General features: G+C 53.8%; 1 protein-coding gene across 1 annotated transcript; it reads right to left on the bottom strand.

Moving 5' to 3' along the window:
* Positions 1–10,339: 10,339 nt before the first annotated feature.
* Positions 10,340–12,720, bottom strand: FOXD3 (forkhead box D3). Its single transcript, XM_082484300.1, has one exon. It carries the CDS (start codon positions 12,075–12,077, stop codon positions 10,869–10,871), a length of 1,209 nt encoding a protein of 402 aa, XP_082340426.1. The 5' UTR covers positions 12,078–12,720; the 3' UTR covers positions 10,340–10,868.
* Positions 12,721–17,585: the final 4,865 nt, after the last annotated feature.

Below are 17,585 nucleotides of genomic sequence, written 5' to 3'. Positions count from 1 at the left end.
CTAGAAGCTGAAAAGGCATCTGATAAAATGCATAAAAACAAAAAGAAGAGGGTTAAAAGATTTCAAACCACTTAAGAGAAATCAAATACCAGATCAACACTATGCTGTATGTACTTAAGCATCATCTTAAGAAGCTCTACACAATTGGTTATGCGAACATGTAGCATGTTTTACCTGCAAGTGACAAGAGATCTACAAGAGACCAGTAGAAAAGATTGTAGTGATAGTCAAAATACTCACGCCAATCATGTATGTTAAATAGCTCAAACTAGTATTTGCCACTGAATAAGGAAGTCGACTTTGCTACTTCAAAGAAGTCTAAAAAAAATTCCCAGATTAATAACTCACTAGAAAAAAAATATTACTGTTAAGCACACAGTTTTAAAAAGTGAGTTAATGTCCCAGTACTATGTTAATGCCACTTATTGTCTCGATTAACACCATGGCCAATGCAAAATGCAGATCTGGTATAGTCTTCTCTGCTGGTTTAAACATATTCAAAAATGATTTAAAAGTTAACGATGTACTGGCAGGTCTTATGCTGGACCAGGTATTGTCTGTTCTCCTGCAGCCATTATAAAAGCAGAGCCCATCATAAACTCTGTATGTGTTCTAACTAATTCCACAGGAACACATGAGCCAATACATAATAAAAAAATTAAATGTGTACTACTGACCTAGGAATGCAAACATCTGGCATTAATGATCAAAAATCCCTGATATGAGTCTTCAGTCTCCCTGATATCCAAAAAGGGGCTTGAAATTCTACCTCTCCCTTCTCAAGTAGAAGCACACTATCCATCAGCAACCTCTCCCTAGAGAATACACCAGATGAAACCTACCGGGCTCAAGAGATCTTCTCCATCCTTCTACCCAAAAAGGCAGGACTAATCTCCCACCAAGTTTGCGTGATCGTACTAAAGATCCAGTAGCACTAGGAAACATTGCTAGATCTGTCAAATTAAAGGCCACATGCATCAAACTCAGAAACCAAGAAAACAGAAAAGTAATGATGCTGCCCTGTGCAAAAAAACACTAACTATAGAATACGCAAACCTTGACCCAGATAATCAAAAATATTTTTAGTCTGAGTTAGAAAAAAAAAATAAGAAGCAGTAGCTTCCAGTCTTGACAGTGAGAGACAGCAGTAAATCCAAAGACTGTACTTCTGCCAAATCAGCAATGGTAGCACCACTCCCTCCACAGTCAGCAACAGATACTTTACAGAAGAGTGAATGAGCCTGGGTACAACTGCCAAACAAAGACTTTCCTTGCAGAAGAGGCATAATCCGATTTAAGTGAGTTTAATACACTTGCCACTGCCAAAAAAACACACAAAAAATCCCACACAGCAGCAGTGCTGAACTGCTGTCTTAGTAAGAGACAAGCAACATCTAAGACAGGTTTAGGTTATTCTGCTCAAACTAAATCTGCATTTATTTACTATTCACAGAAAGGTATGACCCAACACTACCACCAAGGGGGAAAAAAAAAAGTTACTTTAACAATATAAATCTATGACAGCAGTGGATCACCATCTATAGGTGAACACTGATATTTGCATGCTTTCAATCCTACACCTGTGCCTAAGCCACAGGATAGGCACACTTATCTATATATATATATATGAAGTATCGTATACTGAGGTATACTCTGTAGATCATTTTACTTTCTCAAGTGAACTCTCATGCTTCCTAAACTTGGGCCCAATAAGACCAGAGTCCTACGTGACTTCCAAGAATCAAGTGTCACAAGCCTGGCCTTTCCCTTCTATAAAATACCCACATCTGGCCTTCCTTTCTATCTGCAGTTAGAACAAGTATTAATTCATGATATCTTCCTAATTCCTGTGCAATACCAGTCTCATCTGCAGACAGACTCTCCCATCTCTGTTCCTCCCATTTCTTTCTGCCATTCCCTACGTTTGTGGTAACTGTCATTTTCTGGGGCACTGAATTTCTCCTCTCACAAGTGGTTCTTAAAATATTCTTTCCTACTTTTTTCATCTTTAGTAATTATTCCATGCCTCCTGAAACAACAGCCATGCTTTTATTAGATTCTAAAGCATGGATTTCTAATTTTTGCTACTCTACAGACAATAATGTTAAACAAATAAGAGTTTTCCATTCTGAGGGTGGTGAGACACTGTCCCAGGTTGCCCAGAGCAGCTGTGGCTGCCCCATCCCTGGAGATGTTCAAGGCCAGGTCGGACAGGGCTTGGAGCAACCTGGTCTAGTGGGAGGTGTCCCTGCCCAGGATAAGGGGTTGGAACTAGATGACGTTTAAGGTCCCTTCCAACCTAAACCACTCTAATATTCCATGATAAAGCTGGTTGGGTCAAACTCAAAAGTTTTCACCTTCTGCCTCTGGATAGGCAAAACTAAAGAGTCTCTTAAGTGAGATGTCATCTATAAGCATAGGGTGAAAATCACAGCTCCAAAAAAAACACTATCCTTCCACGCTGCCTACTACAAAGATTCAGATAAACAGCACTGACACAAACCACCCACTCCTTGCCAAAGGGAAACTCACAGAACTCAGTCACAGATGCACCACCCTTAACATAACTCACTGTTTTAAAAGAGACGACAGCACAGAGCTCAGCAGCTCAGCTCCTTTCCTCCCTCAAAAAAAAAATGCAAAAGCTAAATTAAGAGCGTAATTTGTGGAAGGAATACCCGCTCTATAAACCTACTGCTCCCCTACTCCCGGTCAGAAAACGCGTTTATTTCTCACGTTTCCTCATTTAACCCCCGTCTCTACCCCCAGCCGCCTCAGAGAGAGGCGCGAGGGCGAGCTGTAGCAGCGGGGCTCCCCCCCGGGCCTCTCCCCGCCGACCCGCCCTCCCCTCAGCCTGCTCTCACCGACCCTCAGAACCACCCCCCCAACCGCCAACCGCACCCCGGGGAGGCGCGGTCCGCCCATCCCACACACTAACACCAGCCAGGCTGCTCGCCCGGGTCCCCCCGAGCCCTGAGGGAACGGGCACCGGCACCACCACCACCGCCCCCCCAGTCCGGCCCTTCCCGCCGCTCCTTACTGGACACAACGGACACAAACGCACTTCCGCCTGCGAACAGCTTCCGGCCGTTAAGGCGGCGCGCGCGGCACAGCGCGCATGCGTGGAGGAGGGGGTGGGTCGGGCCTGCGCCTGCGCGGCCCGGCCCGCGGCGGGACGGAGGCGGCCGCCCTCGGGTGGCGGCTGCACTCGGAGCGGCGGGGTTGGCTTGTACCGGCCCCGCCGGGGTGGTGTGGGCTGCGGGGGGTGGGGAGGAGCGGGGCCGCCGGCTACTGGTTTACCTGGGAGGTATCGGGAAGTCGGGCTGGCGGCTGAGCGCAGGCAGCGTTACCTCAGGAGGCATGGCGGCGCTGCCCGGCCGCTGTGGAAGCGGTGCTAAGCGCCGCGCACGGGCCTAGCCTGCCCCGGGCTCGGTTTCACCCGGCTGGTGCTGTCAGAAGGCGATACTCCTTCATTTTTTTATTTTTTTTTTTACCCTGCTCACACGCTTCCCTTCATAGCACAGGTGGTGCTTACGTCTCCGCCGCAGCCATTAAGGAAACTGGGAAAATGTAATAGTGGGGTATTGCCAGTGAAAAGCATAGGCTTGACATGCAGGAAGAGCGGCTTTTTATTCAGGCGAAGAATCTAACTGTTTGTTTGTTTGTTTTTGCAGAAGGGAGGGAGCAGCTGGAAGACTTGTTCTTCAACCGTGCCAGAGAGCTGGGAAGCAGCTCCTCAGCCTGTGTGTCAGGGATTCGATATCTGGGAACCAGCTTGGAGACAGAAGATCTGGGGCACCATAGGCCTCCCTTTTACAACCTTTCAGTTTTACCCTGTGTAGTTCTCTTTAAGGTCTTGACAAAGTACATAGCATAACATAAATTATCATAGACCATCTTTATACAACCCTTACCGATATTTAAAAGTACAGTCTCTTTTTTCCTTTACATTCTGTGTTTTTCTTCTGGTTGTGTGTCTAACTGAGGTTAGGATATGAAATTTAGTAGGAAACTGATTATTTTTAAGACTAACGCCGCACACTGAGGTTTTCATGGCCAGACCTTCCAAATCAGATGCCAACATTGCTCACCTTGGACTGGAATCCCAGGACTGAAAGTTGTAAAGGATTTAAACCCAACTGCTACAAAATGGAAGTACGGTCAAGAATTATCTGATCACTTATAATAGAATAATAGAAGCGTTAAAGAGATGATAGGAAAACAAAATTCTTTTTTTTTTTTTTTTTAGATACACAGGTTTTTTTTTCAATATATAACTGTTAGGCAACATAGTATGCCTATAGTGCCACCAGAGACAGCTTTTCTTCCTTGAAGTTCTTCCAGTGCAATGACATGTAGAATACTAATTTCCAATATCCCAGCCGTTTTTCAGTTGAGTGCCAATTAATGGATGTCCTGATCCTTCTTGTGCCTGCCATAATTTCAGCATTCTGTGCAACTGTGAGTGTTATCTCAGGCAGGACAGTATGAAGAGACTGGAAGTTTGTGGTCTTATACAGGTAAATGTAAAAATCACAGTAGTCTGCTGGCCTGTGGAGGTGTTTGGAGCCATGATCCTATTGAAAATGGAGGATTATGATTGTCAATTTTTACATATTTTACCTAAATCTGTTAATCACTCGTATTACTGCTAAAGAAAACGCTTCCATTTTAGGATATTAGTAAGATCGTAAGGGGTGTATGGAGGTGACAAATCTGTAAAATAAGCATAGTCCTAAAAACCTGCCAGCTACAAAGTAGATTAGAAGATGGGAAGTGACACCTCCTGAGCCACAGCGCCACTTTTGTGTGGTATATGTCACTGAAAACGCGCTGTAGAAAGTGAATTCCAGCCTAAGCCTGGGGCAGAGTCCCCGCGGCATGTCCCTATTTCAGTTTCTCGTCTCCCAACCCCTCTCTTCTTTCCTCCAACTCTTCCCTCCAGGATTTTCCACACCCGGAATTCCCTGAAGCCCGTTCCTGCATGAACTGGCAAACGCAGCACAGCAATACTGAGCCATCCCCAAGGCCGTGAGCGTCGCCTGTGAGCTCCTACCGCAAAAAAAAAAAAAAAAAAAAAAAAAAAGGAATTTTTAGGTTTTTACCTTGCGGGTTATTGATAATTTGGTCCTGGAGCCGGTATGGGCGAGCAGGAGCGCACGGCTGCACATTCAAGTGCATTATTTCAATTAGCTGAGCGCTCTTTGTTGCAAGGTGAAATCATTCACTCGCCGGGAAAAGCTTTTTTATTGAATGCTTTCTAAATACTTGCATTGGTCACGTCGCCTGGAATTGAGTCTCTGTCACTAGTATTTCTGCGGTGACTTTGACCAGATCAATGACTGGAAAAGGCATTAAGGACACATTGATACCGCGGGGTAGCAGACGAGCGGGACTCGGTTTTGGCGCTCAGTAGTAAAGAGAAACCGATAATGAGCAGATAAACGGCTTTTCTTAACCCTTGGCGTTCTCGGGAGGCTTCGGCCGGTCTGATGGTTCTTCTCTTCCACCTCGGCTCTCAGGGTTGATGGAGAGCCGAGCGGTGGAAAGGCAAATATCTCCCGGGTATTCCATAAATCTGGTGTGAAAGGCGGTCGGGATAAGGAGAAAGCCTTTCCCAGGGCGGGCGGGCAGGAGGCAGCCCCGGGGGAGGCTGCGGCTGTTAAAAAAAAAAAAAAAAAAAAAAAAAGTTGCTTCTCAACTCATGTAGGATTTCGTTTCCGAGCGGAGCCGTGATGCGGGAGCGAGCGGGGAAACAAACTCTGGAGACGTTTTCAAATTGTAGGTTCACAATCTGACCTTTTCCCGAGTTCCCGACACTATCAAATCGCCCGTAATTTAGCGGGCGCGTTTGTCTGCCGGGGCGGCGGCGGGTGCGGGCAGAGAGCCGGGCTGTGACAGATCGCCGGAGCCGCGATCCTTTCGCATCTTCATTTCCCTCGCAAGAGCAGTAAACGTGTTTGAAACCACTACCATAACCTGCAGGGAGATTGATTCCCACCCCCACCCACCCCCTTTTTTTTTCTTTTTTTTTTTGTTCCCCTGAAATAGTAGCGCTTAGTAAAGTAATTAGAAAGGCTTGAGGTTTGGGGTTGTTTTCTTAAATTTCTGCCATTCTCGGAGGGTTTGGGCGCTGGGGGACAGCGGAGCTTCCCCCGCCCACGCCTGGAGGATGCTCCGAGCCCTCCGTGAAAATCCCTTCGTGGAGAGAGGAAGCTGAGCGGTTTTCGCGTGTCCCGGCTGTTTCCATTTTGCTGAAGCTCAAGGAAACAGGGATTTTATTGAACCTGGAGTTCAAGGACGCTCCTTCTCACATTTGGCCGTCTTAATAAAGTTGCGAAGTGTCTACTTTCTCAGCTTGCTTACCAAATCCTGAATTAATAAAGTTTACTTAGTTATTTAAATAGATTAAATGTCACATTTTAAATGGAAGGGGAAGGTTCTACCTTACTGACCTATTTTTCATTTCTGATTTAGAAAAAGGCAAGATTAGCATGGATATTGCATTTTCAAGGACCTCGCCACTATTAAATAGACTGTTAAGTGCATTTTATGGCTGAAGAGTCTGTTCCCAGTTCAGTCTGGAAGACGTGCTAAGTTCATCTGTACCTGCTACATTGAACATTCACTGACTAAAATACTTTCTGTGGATGTAATACCCATGCTCTGTATCTTTTAAGTACATAACGCTTAATGTTTTAGGACTAGTAAAACGTAATTCAGTAAATGTCCCTGGAATAGAAGTGTTGGCTCTCAAGAAAACTGGATGGCGAGTGTTTGGCTAATTGCAGGAATACCCGGAGAAGAGGTGAGATCGAGGGAAGGCAGTCTGCGGGGATGGCAGACACGGATGCTCACGGCTCCGGACGGAGCCTCCCGCGGAGACTTAAACTCCGCGGAGGTTTAAGCGGGCATCGACCCCCCCTCCGGAGCGCTCCCGGCGGTGCCCCCTCCGTGGGCACCGGCGAACCGGGCCTCAGTTCTGCCCTCCCGCAGCTCCGGAGCGGGGACTGCCATCGCTCCCCCCGCCGCCCCGGGGCTCCAGCACCGGCCCCGGTGCTGCCTCCGGGTCTCGGCTGTGCCCTCGGTGCTGCCAGCCGGGGGGGGGCCGGGAGAGATAGCCCGAACGCTGGGGCTCCTTCCTCAGAAACAACGTCCACGCGCGATAAATACACATTTTTAAATAATGGCAAAAGATCTTTTCCTGCCTTTTCAAATGCTCGCCGCAGCCTTTCAACGCCCATTAGCCTGTAACTTTCAGCCCCGCTCTGCGCCCGGGGAGAGATCAATTCTGCTATAAATAGGCGGCGTTGAGCGCAGTTAGCGCGGAGGCGGCGCGGGGAGGGGGGAGCGCAACTCCCGCGGCCGCGCAGCGCCCGGCCCCGCCGGCTACGAAAGGGAGAGGGTTCCCCCGGAGCCCCTCACCAGCCGGGGAATGGCCCTGGTGAGCCCATCTCTTCCCTTTTTTCAATCAACGCGGTGGTTTAGAGGATTAGAGCCATCTCCGATCGTTGTACGGTCCCCGGAGGGAGAGAGCGGCGGGTCCGCGATAACGGGGGGGGTCCGCGGTGGGGAGGGGAGGTGGGTGGGGGGTGGCTCTGGGTAAACTCTCCGGGCGGCGAGGATGGACATTTCCCCGGTGCTCAGGTTCTGGTTACTTTCAATACACCCCAGGGACCGACATGACACGTCTTACACTAACAGGCGTCTGTCACCGGCCGTGTCATGTTTTGCCATATGCGTCGGACAAGTTTGTGGAAGGAAAAAGAAAAGAAAGAACAAGAAAAAAAAAAAAAAAGAAAAACAAACAAAACCAAAACTTTATGTTGTCTGGGTGAAACGAATGGCCGCGGAAACTTCACCGGGAGATGGTGTCCCTGGTTGTTCCCGACCCTCCGCCGCTCCCGGGCCCGGCTGGCCGCTGGGCAGCGCCCAAATCTCTCTGGCCATCCCGGCTGCAAACCCTCCACCGTTTGGGGACCGACTTCTCGCACACACATCCCTCCCGGCCCTCCTCCAGCCCCGCCGGTAGCTTTGCGTGACCCACCGGGACGCCTCGTCGTGCCGCCCGCTGCAAGAGCGCGACTACCCCGGGCCCGCCCTGGCGCGGCTCCGGGCACCGGGGATGCTCCCGGTCCTGGGGGCTGCGGGGGCGGGGGGGGCTCCCGGCTCCTGGGGGGGAGCTAGCCCGTTCCCCGCGGGTGCGGCGGGAGCTGCCGCGCCCCCTGCAGGCCCCGGTGGGACACTGCAGCCCCGCCGCCGCCACCGGGAGCCCTCACCTGCCCGCAGGGCTGCCGTTGGCGGCCCGGCTCCCCCGGGGAGGGCGCCGCCGACGGACCGAAGGGTGGACGGGGCGGGGGGGAGGGTGTTTCTCTCCGCCGCCCTTCCCGAGCCCCGCGCCCTCCCGGTGCTGCCCGGCCCCGGGAGCCGCCGCCACCGCCTCTTCCCCGGGAATGGCTTCTCCGCAGGGTCCCAGCGGCTGCTCTCCTCGGTGATCGCGGGGGGGGGGAGGGGGGGCGGAGGGGGAGAAGCGGGGGGGGGGGTGGTGGGACGGGGGGAGAGAAAGAGAGGACGGAGGTAACCGGGGGAGAAACGGCGGGGAGGAAAGTTGCCGGTTCCTCCGCCGCCGGCGCGCAGATGCCGAGCCCGAGGTATTGCTGCTATGTGGGGAAATATGAGCGAGTAATTTTATAAGTAACAAAGGCTGAGGAATGGAATGAGCCCCTGTTATCCGGTGTCCTCTGGAAGCCCGGGATCAGCAGCTTCTTGAGCCTAAAAGCGAATCCCAGAAGAGGCTCCTTCCCCTTTTCCCAGGGGTATCCGCTAAATATAGAAATAACCTCCGCGCGCGTTGCACAAATCACCTACCATTTGCTGTTTGTGTAAAACCGATTAGCCAGACACAACTGTGAAACAACTTGTTACTTTTATAGCCGCCACGCACACCCAAATTTAGCTCCGTTTCGGCGGGGAGCGGTGCCCGCGGCGGGCCGTGCTGACACCGAACCCCCGCTCGCTTCAGGTGCCTCTGCTCCCTCCTCCCGGCGGATGATTAGCGAGTCCTTATTTATAAAGTTCAAACTATCTCATCACCGAGCTGCTTGTTTTATTTTAGTCTACGTATGCGGAGGTATAAATATTTACTTTGGAAGAAATAATATTGACTGCTTACCAGGAAAGCAAGGACACTTTTTTTTTTTTTTAATGTCTTCTTCTTTTTTTTTTTTTTTTTTTTTTTTTTAAAATCCGCCGTTCCCAGCGGGTGTTAGAGGTGAAACAAACCCCTCGTCCAGCTCCTCCCGCAGCGAAACGCGGCTCCCGCTGCATCCCTCCCGCATCTTACGCCGCCGGTTTTCCTAACAAAAGGCAGCGCATGATTTGGGCGGAAAAGCGAAATACGCGAAGGTTTCCAAAAACGACGAAAATTCAACATTTTGCGAGGGAGACAACCAAGACCCGAACACCGTCAGCGCACAGGCGAGACCGGTGCTCGACATCGCGCCTAAAACACCCCCAAAGCGGTTTTTAAATATTGTACTGCACTACAGATTTATTTTATTTTATTTATTTTTCCCCTCTTGGCGGTCTCTTTATTTTAGCGCCGAAAATGCACCACAAATGTACTTTTTTTTTTTTTATCAGCTGCCCTTACAAGTTATTAGGAATTAGCTGGAAAGGCCGTTCCTTTTCCGTGGGAACGCAGAACCGCTTAACATCCATTATTTTTCCGATCTAAACGAAAGATCCGCGCTTTCCCATAGCACGGGCACGGCTTTAATTCCCCCACCCCCCACCCCCTTCGAAAAATAAATAGTAAACGTCGCTTAGATCGCCCCAGCTTGTTTTATTTAAAACCATTTCCCTTATAATTAGCCACGAAAGCCAACCCGAAGCGTACCTAGTCCGGCCGGGCAGGGGCGGGATCCCGCAGCGCCGGGCTGCAGAGCCGAAATCAGGGTGGGAAAAATTAATATATTTAGGCAAAAATTAAGGCACGGTTGAGGGACTCTCGGATCTGCCGGGGAAGGTTTAATTTTGGAGGAATCGGTGTGATGCTCGCCCCGCCGCGGCGGCCGCTCCGGCAAACCAGCGGGGCCGGTCGCGGTGGTTGCGCGGCCGCGGAAGACGCAGCGCGACGAAGCGGCGGGAAGGTACGCGGAGAGCCGTGGGAAACCCGCCCGCACCCCACCGAGACCGGCGAAACCCGAACCTCCGCGGGAAGGAGGCGGCCGGCCCTCCGCGGCCGCGGGCGCTCCGCGCGGTTCTCCAGCCTCCGCGGTTCGTCCTTCGGGTGGGTGCTCAAAGATACGCCTCTCACACAAAGACGGGCAGAGCATTTTAAAAATTTATTTACAAAGTTGTGTACAACACGAAGGGATAACATTTAGAATACATATATTCATTCATATATAAACAGACTTCTATAATAGAATGACAGCGTTTTCCTCCTTTGTTTTTTTTTTTTCCAAAATTTTTTTTGTTCGTTCGTTTAATATTTAAAATTTCCCCCGCTTATTTCTTTTCTTTTTTTTTTTTTTAAATACAATTTTCATTTTCCTCGTTTGTTCGTTTATTTCGGATAAAACCGCTCGGAGCGCCGGAACCTTCAAAAAAAGTGAAAGTTCGCAGCTCCTAATCGCGACCGTCATTTCGCCTCTTTAGAAAAATAAAAACCCCGAAAGCAACGTCAGTGATTTTTGATACAAATATGTACAAGCGGCGGTGAAGGCGGGGGACGGGACGGTGCCCGCTGCTCGGAGCCCGCAGCCCGGGCGGGGGGGCGACCGCGGAGCCCCGAAGGGGCGGCCGGCGGCGGGGCTGCGGCAACTCCTGCCCGGGGCTATTGGCCCGGGGCGACTCGCCCGTGGCTACTGCGCCGGCCACTTGGCCTGCACGGCGGCGGCGGGGGCTGCGGGCTGCAGGAACTGCCCCGCGATGATGTTGGTAGGCACGCTGAGGATGGGGGCGATGGCGGCGGTGGTCCTGGCCAGCGCCAGCGGCTGGTGGGCCATCAGGGCCGACTGCACGGTGACGGGCGGCCGCAGGAAAGTCTGGGGGCTGGCGGCCGAGCTGGCGGCCGGGACGCCGATGATGTTCTCGATGCTGAAGGAGGGGCGGCTGCTGGGCTCCGACTTGACGATGGAGCCGGCGGCCCCCAGGCTGTTGAGCTGCAGCTGGAGGCTGGGGCTGAGCTGGGAGTTGAAGGCTTTGCGGCTCAGCTCGCTGGACGGCAGCAGCGGCACGGCCGGCGGCAGCATGGGCCCCACCGGGGGGATGTAGGGGTACTGCAGGGCGGCGGCGGCGGCCGCCGGGTGGGTGTAGGCGCCGGGGTGCAGCCCGTAGGGGCGGCCGTAGGGACCGGCGAGGCCGTAGGCGCCGAAGCCCTGCATCATCAGCGCCGTCTGGTCCCGCAGATGCTCCTGCTGGTGCCGCTTGAAGCGCTTCCTACGGCGGAGGAAGCTGCCGTTGTCGAACATGTCCTCGGACTGCGGGTCCAGCGTCCAGTAGTTGCCCTTGCCCGGGTTGCCGGGCTCCCGGGGGATCTTGACGAAGCAGTCGTTGAGGGAGAGGTTGTGGCGGATGCTGTTCTGCCAGGCGGGGAACTTCTCCCGGTAGTAGGGGAAGCGGTTGCTGATGAACTCGCAGATGCCGCTGAGCGTCAGCTTCTTCTGCGGGCTCTGCAGGATGGCCATGGTGATGAGGGCGATGTAGGAGTAGGGCGGCTTCACCAGGCTGCTCTTGGGCTTGCTCTGCCCCGCCGCCCCGCCGCCGCCGCCGCCGCCGCCGCTCGCCCCCTCCTCGCCGCCCCCCTTGCCGCCCTCGCCCGCCGCCTCGGCCGGGCTGCCGCTGCCGCTGCTGCCGCTCTCCGCGCCCGCGCCCGCCTCCGCGGGCAGCGCCAGCTCCGCCGCCTCGTCAAGCGGCAGGCGCGGGAGGGCGGCGGGGCTGCCGGCCTCGCCGTCGCTCTCCTTGCCCAGCCCGTCGTCTCCCTCGCCCACCACGTCGATATCCACATCCTCGGCCGCCGGGACGGCGGGACCGGACATGTCGCTGGCGCTGCCGCCGCCCGAAAGGGTCATCCCCGCTCGGCGGCGGCGGCGGCGGACGGGGCGCGGCGGCGGCGGGGCCTCCCGCCCGCACCCGGCGGGGCGGCGGGCTCCCCCCGCGCCCCCCTCCCGCCGCTCCTCCGACCGGCCCCTGGGGCTAGACCCGAGCGGCCCGGCTGCCCCCCGCGGCCCCGTCCCCGCGGGGCATGGGGCGGCCGCGCCCGCTCCTCTCCCGTCCGCGGCGTCCCGCGGCGCGGGGCTGCCCTGGCCGCCCGGTCACCTCCGGCTGCGCGACCCGCTCCCGCCGCCGGGCATCGGGGATCAAGCGGCGACGATGGATCCCGACCGTCGCGATGGGCGCCCGCGGGCGCCGGGCATGGGGCCGCCGCCGCCGCGGCTCCGCGGGCACCCGCCGCTCCACCGCTCCGCTCCGCGGCCGCGGCCCCGCCGCGCACCGCTCCGCCGCCCTTGGCTTTTTTTTTTTTTTCCCCCTCTCTCTCCCTCTCTTTTTTCCTTTTTTTTTTTTTTTCCCTCTTCTGCTTTTTCCTCCTCTTTCCTGGTTTGTTTTTCCCCCCCCCCCCCTTGGCGGAGGGAGGGGACGCGGCTCCCGGTGGCCGGGCGGGGCGGGGGCAGGAGGCCGGGGCGTCGCGGGGCCTCGCTCGCCACTTTGGAAGCGCGGAGGTCCGGACTGCCTGATAGATTACTTTCCCGTTAAAGATATACTCGGAGGCGGCGCCACGTGACCGCGTGACGTCAGGCGCCCCGCTGTGAAGTCATGCAAAACTCGAGTTGTTTCATGGACTGTCAACAAAGAGCGGCGGCGGCTCTGCTCGGCCCGTCCGCCCCGTCGGGCCGCCCGCCCGCCTCGCCGCCACCGTCACCGGGACCCCGCAGGTCCCGGTAGCCGCTCCCCGTGGAAAAGGTGCCTCGCCGGGGCTTGTCGCTGCCGCCGCCGCCGCCGCTCCCGCTTGCGGCGGGCCCGGAGACCGGCGCGATGCGATCGGTAACGGCCGCCCCGGCCCAGCGCAGGCTCAGCGGATGCGCCGCCGTAACAGCGCTTAAAACCACCAAGTCTGGCCTCTGAAATCACTTTTCCGTGGGTTTCTAATTTTTTTTTTATATATATATATTTTTTTTTTTTCAGCAGAAGCACCAGCTGGGAACGGAAGATCAGAGAATGGCTATTGATTAATCTATTAGGTTACTTGCAGGGAGAAATAAAAAAGACGTAAAATAACAAAGGGAAACTATAAATAAAGAAGCTTTTAGCCGGTTCCTTCCCCCCCCCCTTTTTTCTTTTCTTTTTTTTTTTTTTTTATTTTCCCCCCAGAGGTGTTAACGACTTAATCATTACGGGCGTTAGCATATGAAAAAGTAGGAAATGAGGGAGTGTGTGTGAATGTGAGGACCGTATTGACGCGGCCCCAGGTAAGCCCTGGCCCGGGGAGAGGCGCCCGGGGGAGCGGGGGGGGGGCGGCCGCCCACCCCTACCCCATTGCTCCCAGGAGAAGAACCCCCCCCTACTCGGGACCTCGGCCGCGGGTGGCTAACGGGGCTTTGCTTTTTAATTCTGCTGTTGTAGCTCTCGCACGTCTTGTCTGATTTCGGTAAATACAATTAAACTAGGAAAATGCCCCAGGAGCGAACCATTTCCCACGAGTGATTCTGCTCCCCCCGCCCCGGGGTTCCCCACTCTCCCCGCTCCATTTTTACGCGTTTCCCGGCGGATCTCCGCGGACCGTGACCCCTGCCCTCCGCGCACCGCCCGCTCACACATATACTCACACTCACATACCTCCATGCACACTCACACTCACGCTGCCCCCCCCCCCCCCGTCACCCCCCCCTTCGCATCGCGAAGGCTCTCCCGGGGAAAAGGGAGGAAAAAAGACCAAGTCCGCAGCCCCCTGTTTCATTTGTTGCGCTTTTCTTCGACACAATAAAAGTCAAATTAATTGATTCATACCATTAATTACGGTGCTTAGCGTGAAAAGAAACGTTTCCCCTCGATTAGGGCTCTATTGTGCTAATCCCGTGTTCAATCACGGCTGCCGGCGGGGCGGCCCCGCTCCGCGCCTCTCCGCGCCCCTCCGCGGGTCGGGGATGCTGCTGCGACTCCCAGGGCTTCAGGTGGCGAAGTTGAGGCAAGTATTTAGGGAGCCCACCCGGCTGGAAAGTATTTAGGAGCCCACCCCGGGGGGGAGTGGGGAGGGAGATGGGTTTTCTAAAAATCGGGAAACTTTCCCCGAAATATCCCGGGAGCCCCCGAACCCGGTGAAGTTCAAGGGCTGAACGTGAGCGGGAACAGGGGCTGCGCCCCGCAAAGCGATAAAATAATTAAAACAGCCTACGCGGAGGTGGAAACCCCCAATAATGACACCGCCAGAAATAGAAAGTGGGCGCCCATATAGACAGATAGATTTAGCAACAGGAGAAAAACAAACTGTATCGTCCGGATCGATACGGAGTCAAATAGAGACACGGCAAGCACCGGGGAAAGGGAGGATGGACGAAGTTATGATAGAGAGGGAGAAATTAATTACAACTCAATTTGATTCTAATATGGCAAAGCGAGATCCCGGCTGCGAAGCGAGTTAAAAATAAATCCGCAGGCTGAGCCTCGGGGGTGGGAAGGGGGGGGATTGAGGAGGAAAGGCAGGGCTGGGGCAATTTCTGCTTCTGTAATCGTTTTAAAGGAAGGAGAAACCAAAGGTGTCCCCTTTCATCTCCTTAAGCCTATTACTTTCACTAATGAGTTATATAAATCGTTGACCTGACCTGGATTAAACCAGCAATTGTGGTTGGTTATAGACGTGCGGGGGTAAAGGGGCTCGCAGGAGAGGGGCTGCGGGTGAGAAATCCCGGCAAAATAAACACATCCAAGGGGACACACACACACACACACACACACACACACACACAAATATCCCCCGGCCGGGGCCGGAGCGGGGCGAGCTGCGGGGCCACCGCCAGCCCCGGGGCCTGGACACCCACCCATCCCCACCCCCCCGGCCGGGCTTTTCGCTAAAGATGCAGATTTTAAAATGTATCAGCTTTTTTTTTTTTTTTTTCTTAAGGCCTCTATTTGCATGTGTTTGATTTTTTTATTTTATTTTCTTTCTTTTATTTATTTTTTTTTTTAAATTGTAACAAATCGCCTGCAAAACCGGCAGTCCTCAGTGTAAAACGAAATTGGTCATGTTTCCAAAACGGTTTCGGATTTATTTGTATTGGAAATGTATAAACATCCATTCTGTAAAAGGCAACACGTTTAATTAACGATGAGAGAGCAGTTAGGGGCAGAAAGCTAGTAAAATTGTGTGATAAATTTATGGCATTGTTAGCGTGCTTTTAATTATGGCTATTATGTTAATTATTTCACATTAGCATGGAGTTATCAGCAGCATGTCAGATTTAATCAAAACGAGCCTTTCTCTCGAAAATTGTGCTTTTCATTCGCCGCGAGGAGGACGGGGGGTCCCAAACCGAAGCCGCTCCCCCCCCCCTTCTTTATTTATTTAAAAATAAATAAATGAAGGCTTTTAAATAAAGGACTTCCCATTGAAAAAGAGTGGCTGGACGTGATCCGGGCTGGTGCAGGCGGCAGATCCCTTTAGGCTACTGCGAGCAGCGCAGGGAGGCAGAGGAGAGAAGCGACGCCTCTTGTTTTTTAGGAATTCACCATTTTCACCCCCCTCCGGAGAAGGCACTTTATCATTTTGGATCATTCTGTCAAACAATATGATGTTGCTCATTTTTATCTGTCCCGTTTTACAAAGCCCCCGTTCACACTGCCGGCCAGGACAACACGCCTGACTACAAAAGAATAAAAGAGATGAGCCGGGAGAATATAGGATCGCCGCGTGGATCAAAAAGGAGGAAAGAGGAGGAGGTGTGTGTGAGTGTGCATAAATAAATAAATAAATAAATAATAATAATTAAAAAAATTGCCGGTTTGGGAACAACCGGCAGCGGGGCAGGCGGTGAAGTTTTGGGGGGCTCCGTCCGCGCCGAGGTGCGGAGTGGCCGCAGAGCCCCTCCGCGCCCGCGGAGAGCGGCGGTGAACGCCTGGTAAATCCCGGCTGCCCTCCCGGCGCTGTAAGCCGGGCTCGGCCGCTCCGCGCAGCCCCGCGGAACCCCCGCAGGAGCCCCCTCCTCCGGCCGGCCCCGCTCTCCCTTCCCCACGGGAGCGGGGGGCTGCGACCACGGCAGCTGCTGGCTTATTTTTAGAGCATTTCCATTCCTCCGGTTAATTTTAGATCGATTCATTATTTAACCCCAGTTCGCCTTTAGGGAAACCCAAGCTGGGGGCGGCCGGCGCTCCGCGGCCGCGGGACTTTCCCCGTTGCGGGTTGCGCGGCCGCGCAGAGGAGGGCAACTTCGGGAACGCTCCCCCTCCGCCTCGGGGCTGTTGCAGGGGCGAGGGACCGGCGTATTTGCGCTGGCCACTTGCCTCCCTCTCTGCCTCGCCCTCCCCTGGGAGCTGAGCTGCGCGGTGGGGGGATGCTGGCGGAGGGGGACCCGGCGGTGCTGGCCCTGCCGGGCTCGGGGGGGGGTGTGACAGCCCTGGGTAGGACACAGGCAGGAACATCCCGAGGACCAGGCAAAACCAGGCAGTAGCGCTCAGGTGTCCCCCATCATGCAGCCTTTTGGGACTCATAAAATAAACCCCAAATCATCAGAAGATGGCCCAGTGCAGCCTGGAGATTGGGGTGCTTTACAAAGCAGGGAGAGAGCAAAATTAATCAAATAAGTTTAAATACAGAATTATTACCAGGCCAACTGGGCTGTGTAAGCAGAGGAACTCTGCTGCCTTTTGTGCAAGAAGGCTGCAAAGTTACCTGAGGTCTGATTTGGAAAAAAAAAAATAAAAATTCCAAAACCAAACCAAAACCCAAACCTGTTGGCAGTTGTTCAACCGAAATTTGTTTATTCTTTGGATTTTCCTTTTGGAAATCCCCACTTAAAACAAATGGATAGGTGTTCCCAATTTGTGCCTGCAAGCACCCCGTGCCCGCTCCGCAGCCCCGCACAGCCCCGGGTGTCCAGCAGTGTCCATTCCTGGAAGTACCTTGTTCACGTCCCTGTCCATCTCCAGCAATGTGGCTAAAACACATCCTCTGAACACTGCGCCAAATCCCTGTCCCTGGAGGAGGCTCCTGTACTGTGAGGCATAATAATACACCGGCACAAACAGAGGCAAGTGTCCAAAAAATCCTTTAAATTTGCTTTATTTGGCTTTATCGAGGGAAGGGATGGGTGGGAAGGGGTGACCCTGGCCCAGCTGTGGAGGTGGCAGCCCCCAGCGTGGCTCTGCACACCGCAGCTTTCCGGGCTGCGACGTCCTCACCCTCCGGCTTGTGCTCCAAGGAATACCTGGTCAGAGAAGGGATGTGCTAGGGCCATCGCTGCTCCTTCAAAATCCAGGGATGTCTCCTTGCATGGTGGGAGAGGGGAGGCTTGGGCTCAGGAGGGAAGATACATTTTATATGAAGATGCCTTTATTCATCTGAGGAAGAGGGGTAAATCAACATGACAGAA

The sequence above is a fragment of the Vanellus vanellus genome, assembly GCF_965231255.1.
Source record: "Vanellus vanellus genome assembly, chromosome: 5".
Taxonomy (NCBI): Eukaryota; Metazoa; Chordata; class Aves; order Charadriiformes; family Charadriidae; genus Vanellus; species Vanellus vanellus.
The sequence above is the reverse complement of the archived record's forward strand: the minus strand, read 5'-3'. Positions and strand labels throughout refer to the sequence as shown.

What these genes read in the sequence shown, in the direction of transcription:
- FOXD3 (XM_082484300.1), bottom strand. Translation starts at nt 12,077, where the DNA reads ATGACCCTTTCGGGCGGCGGCAGCGCCAGCGACATGTCCGGTCCCGCC.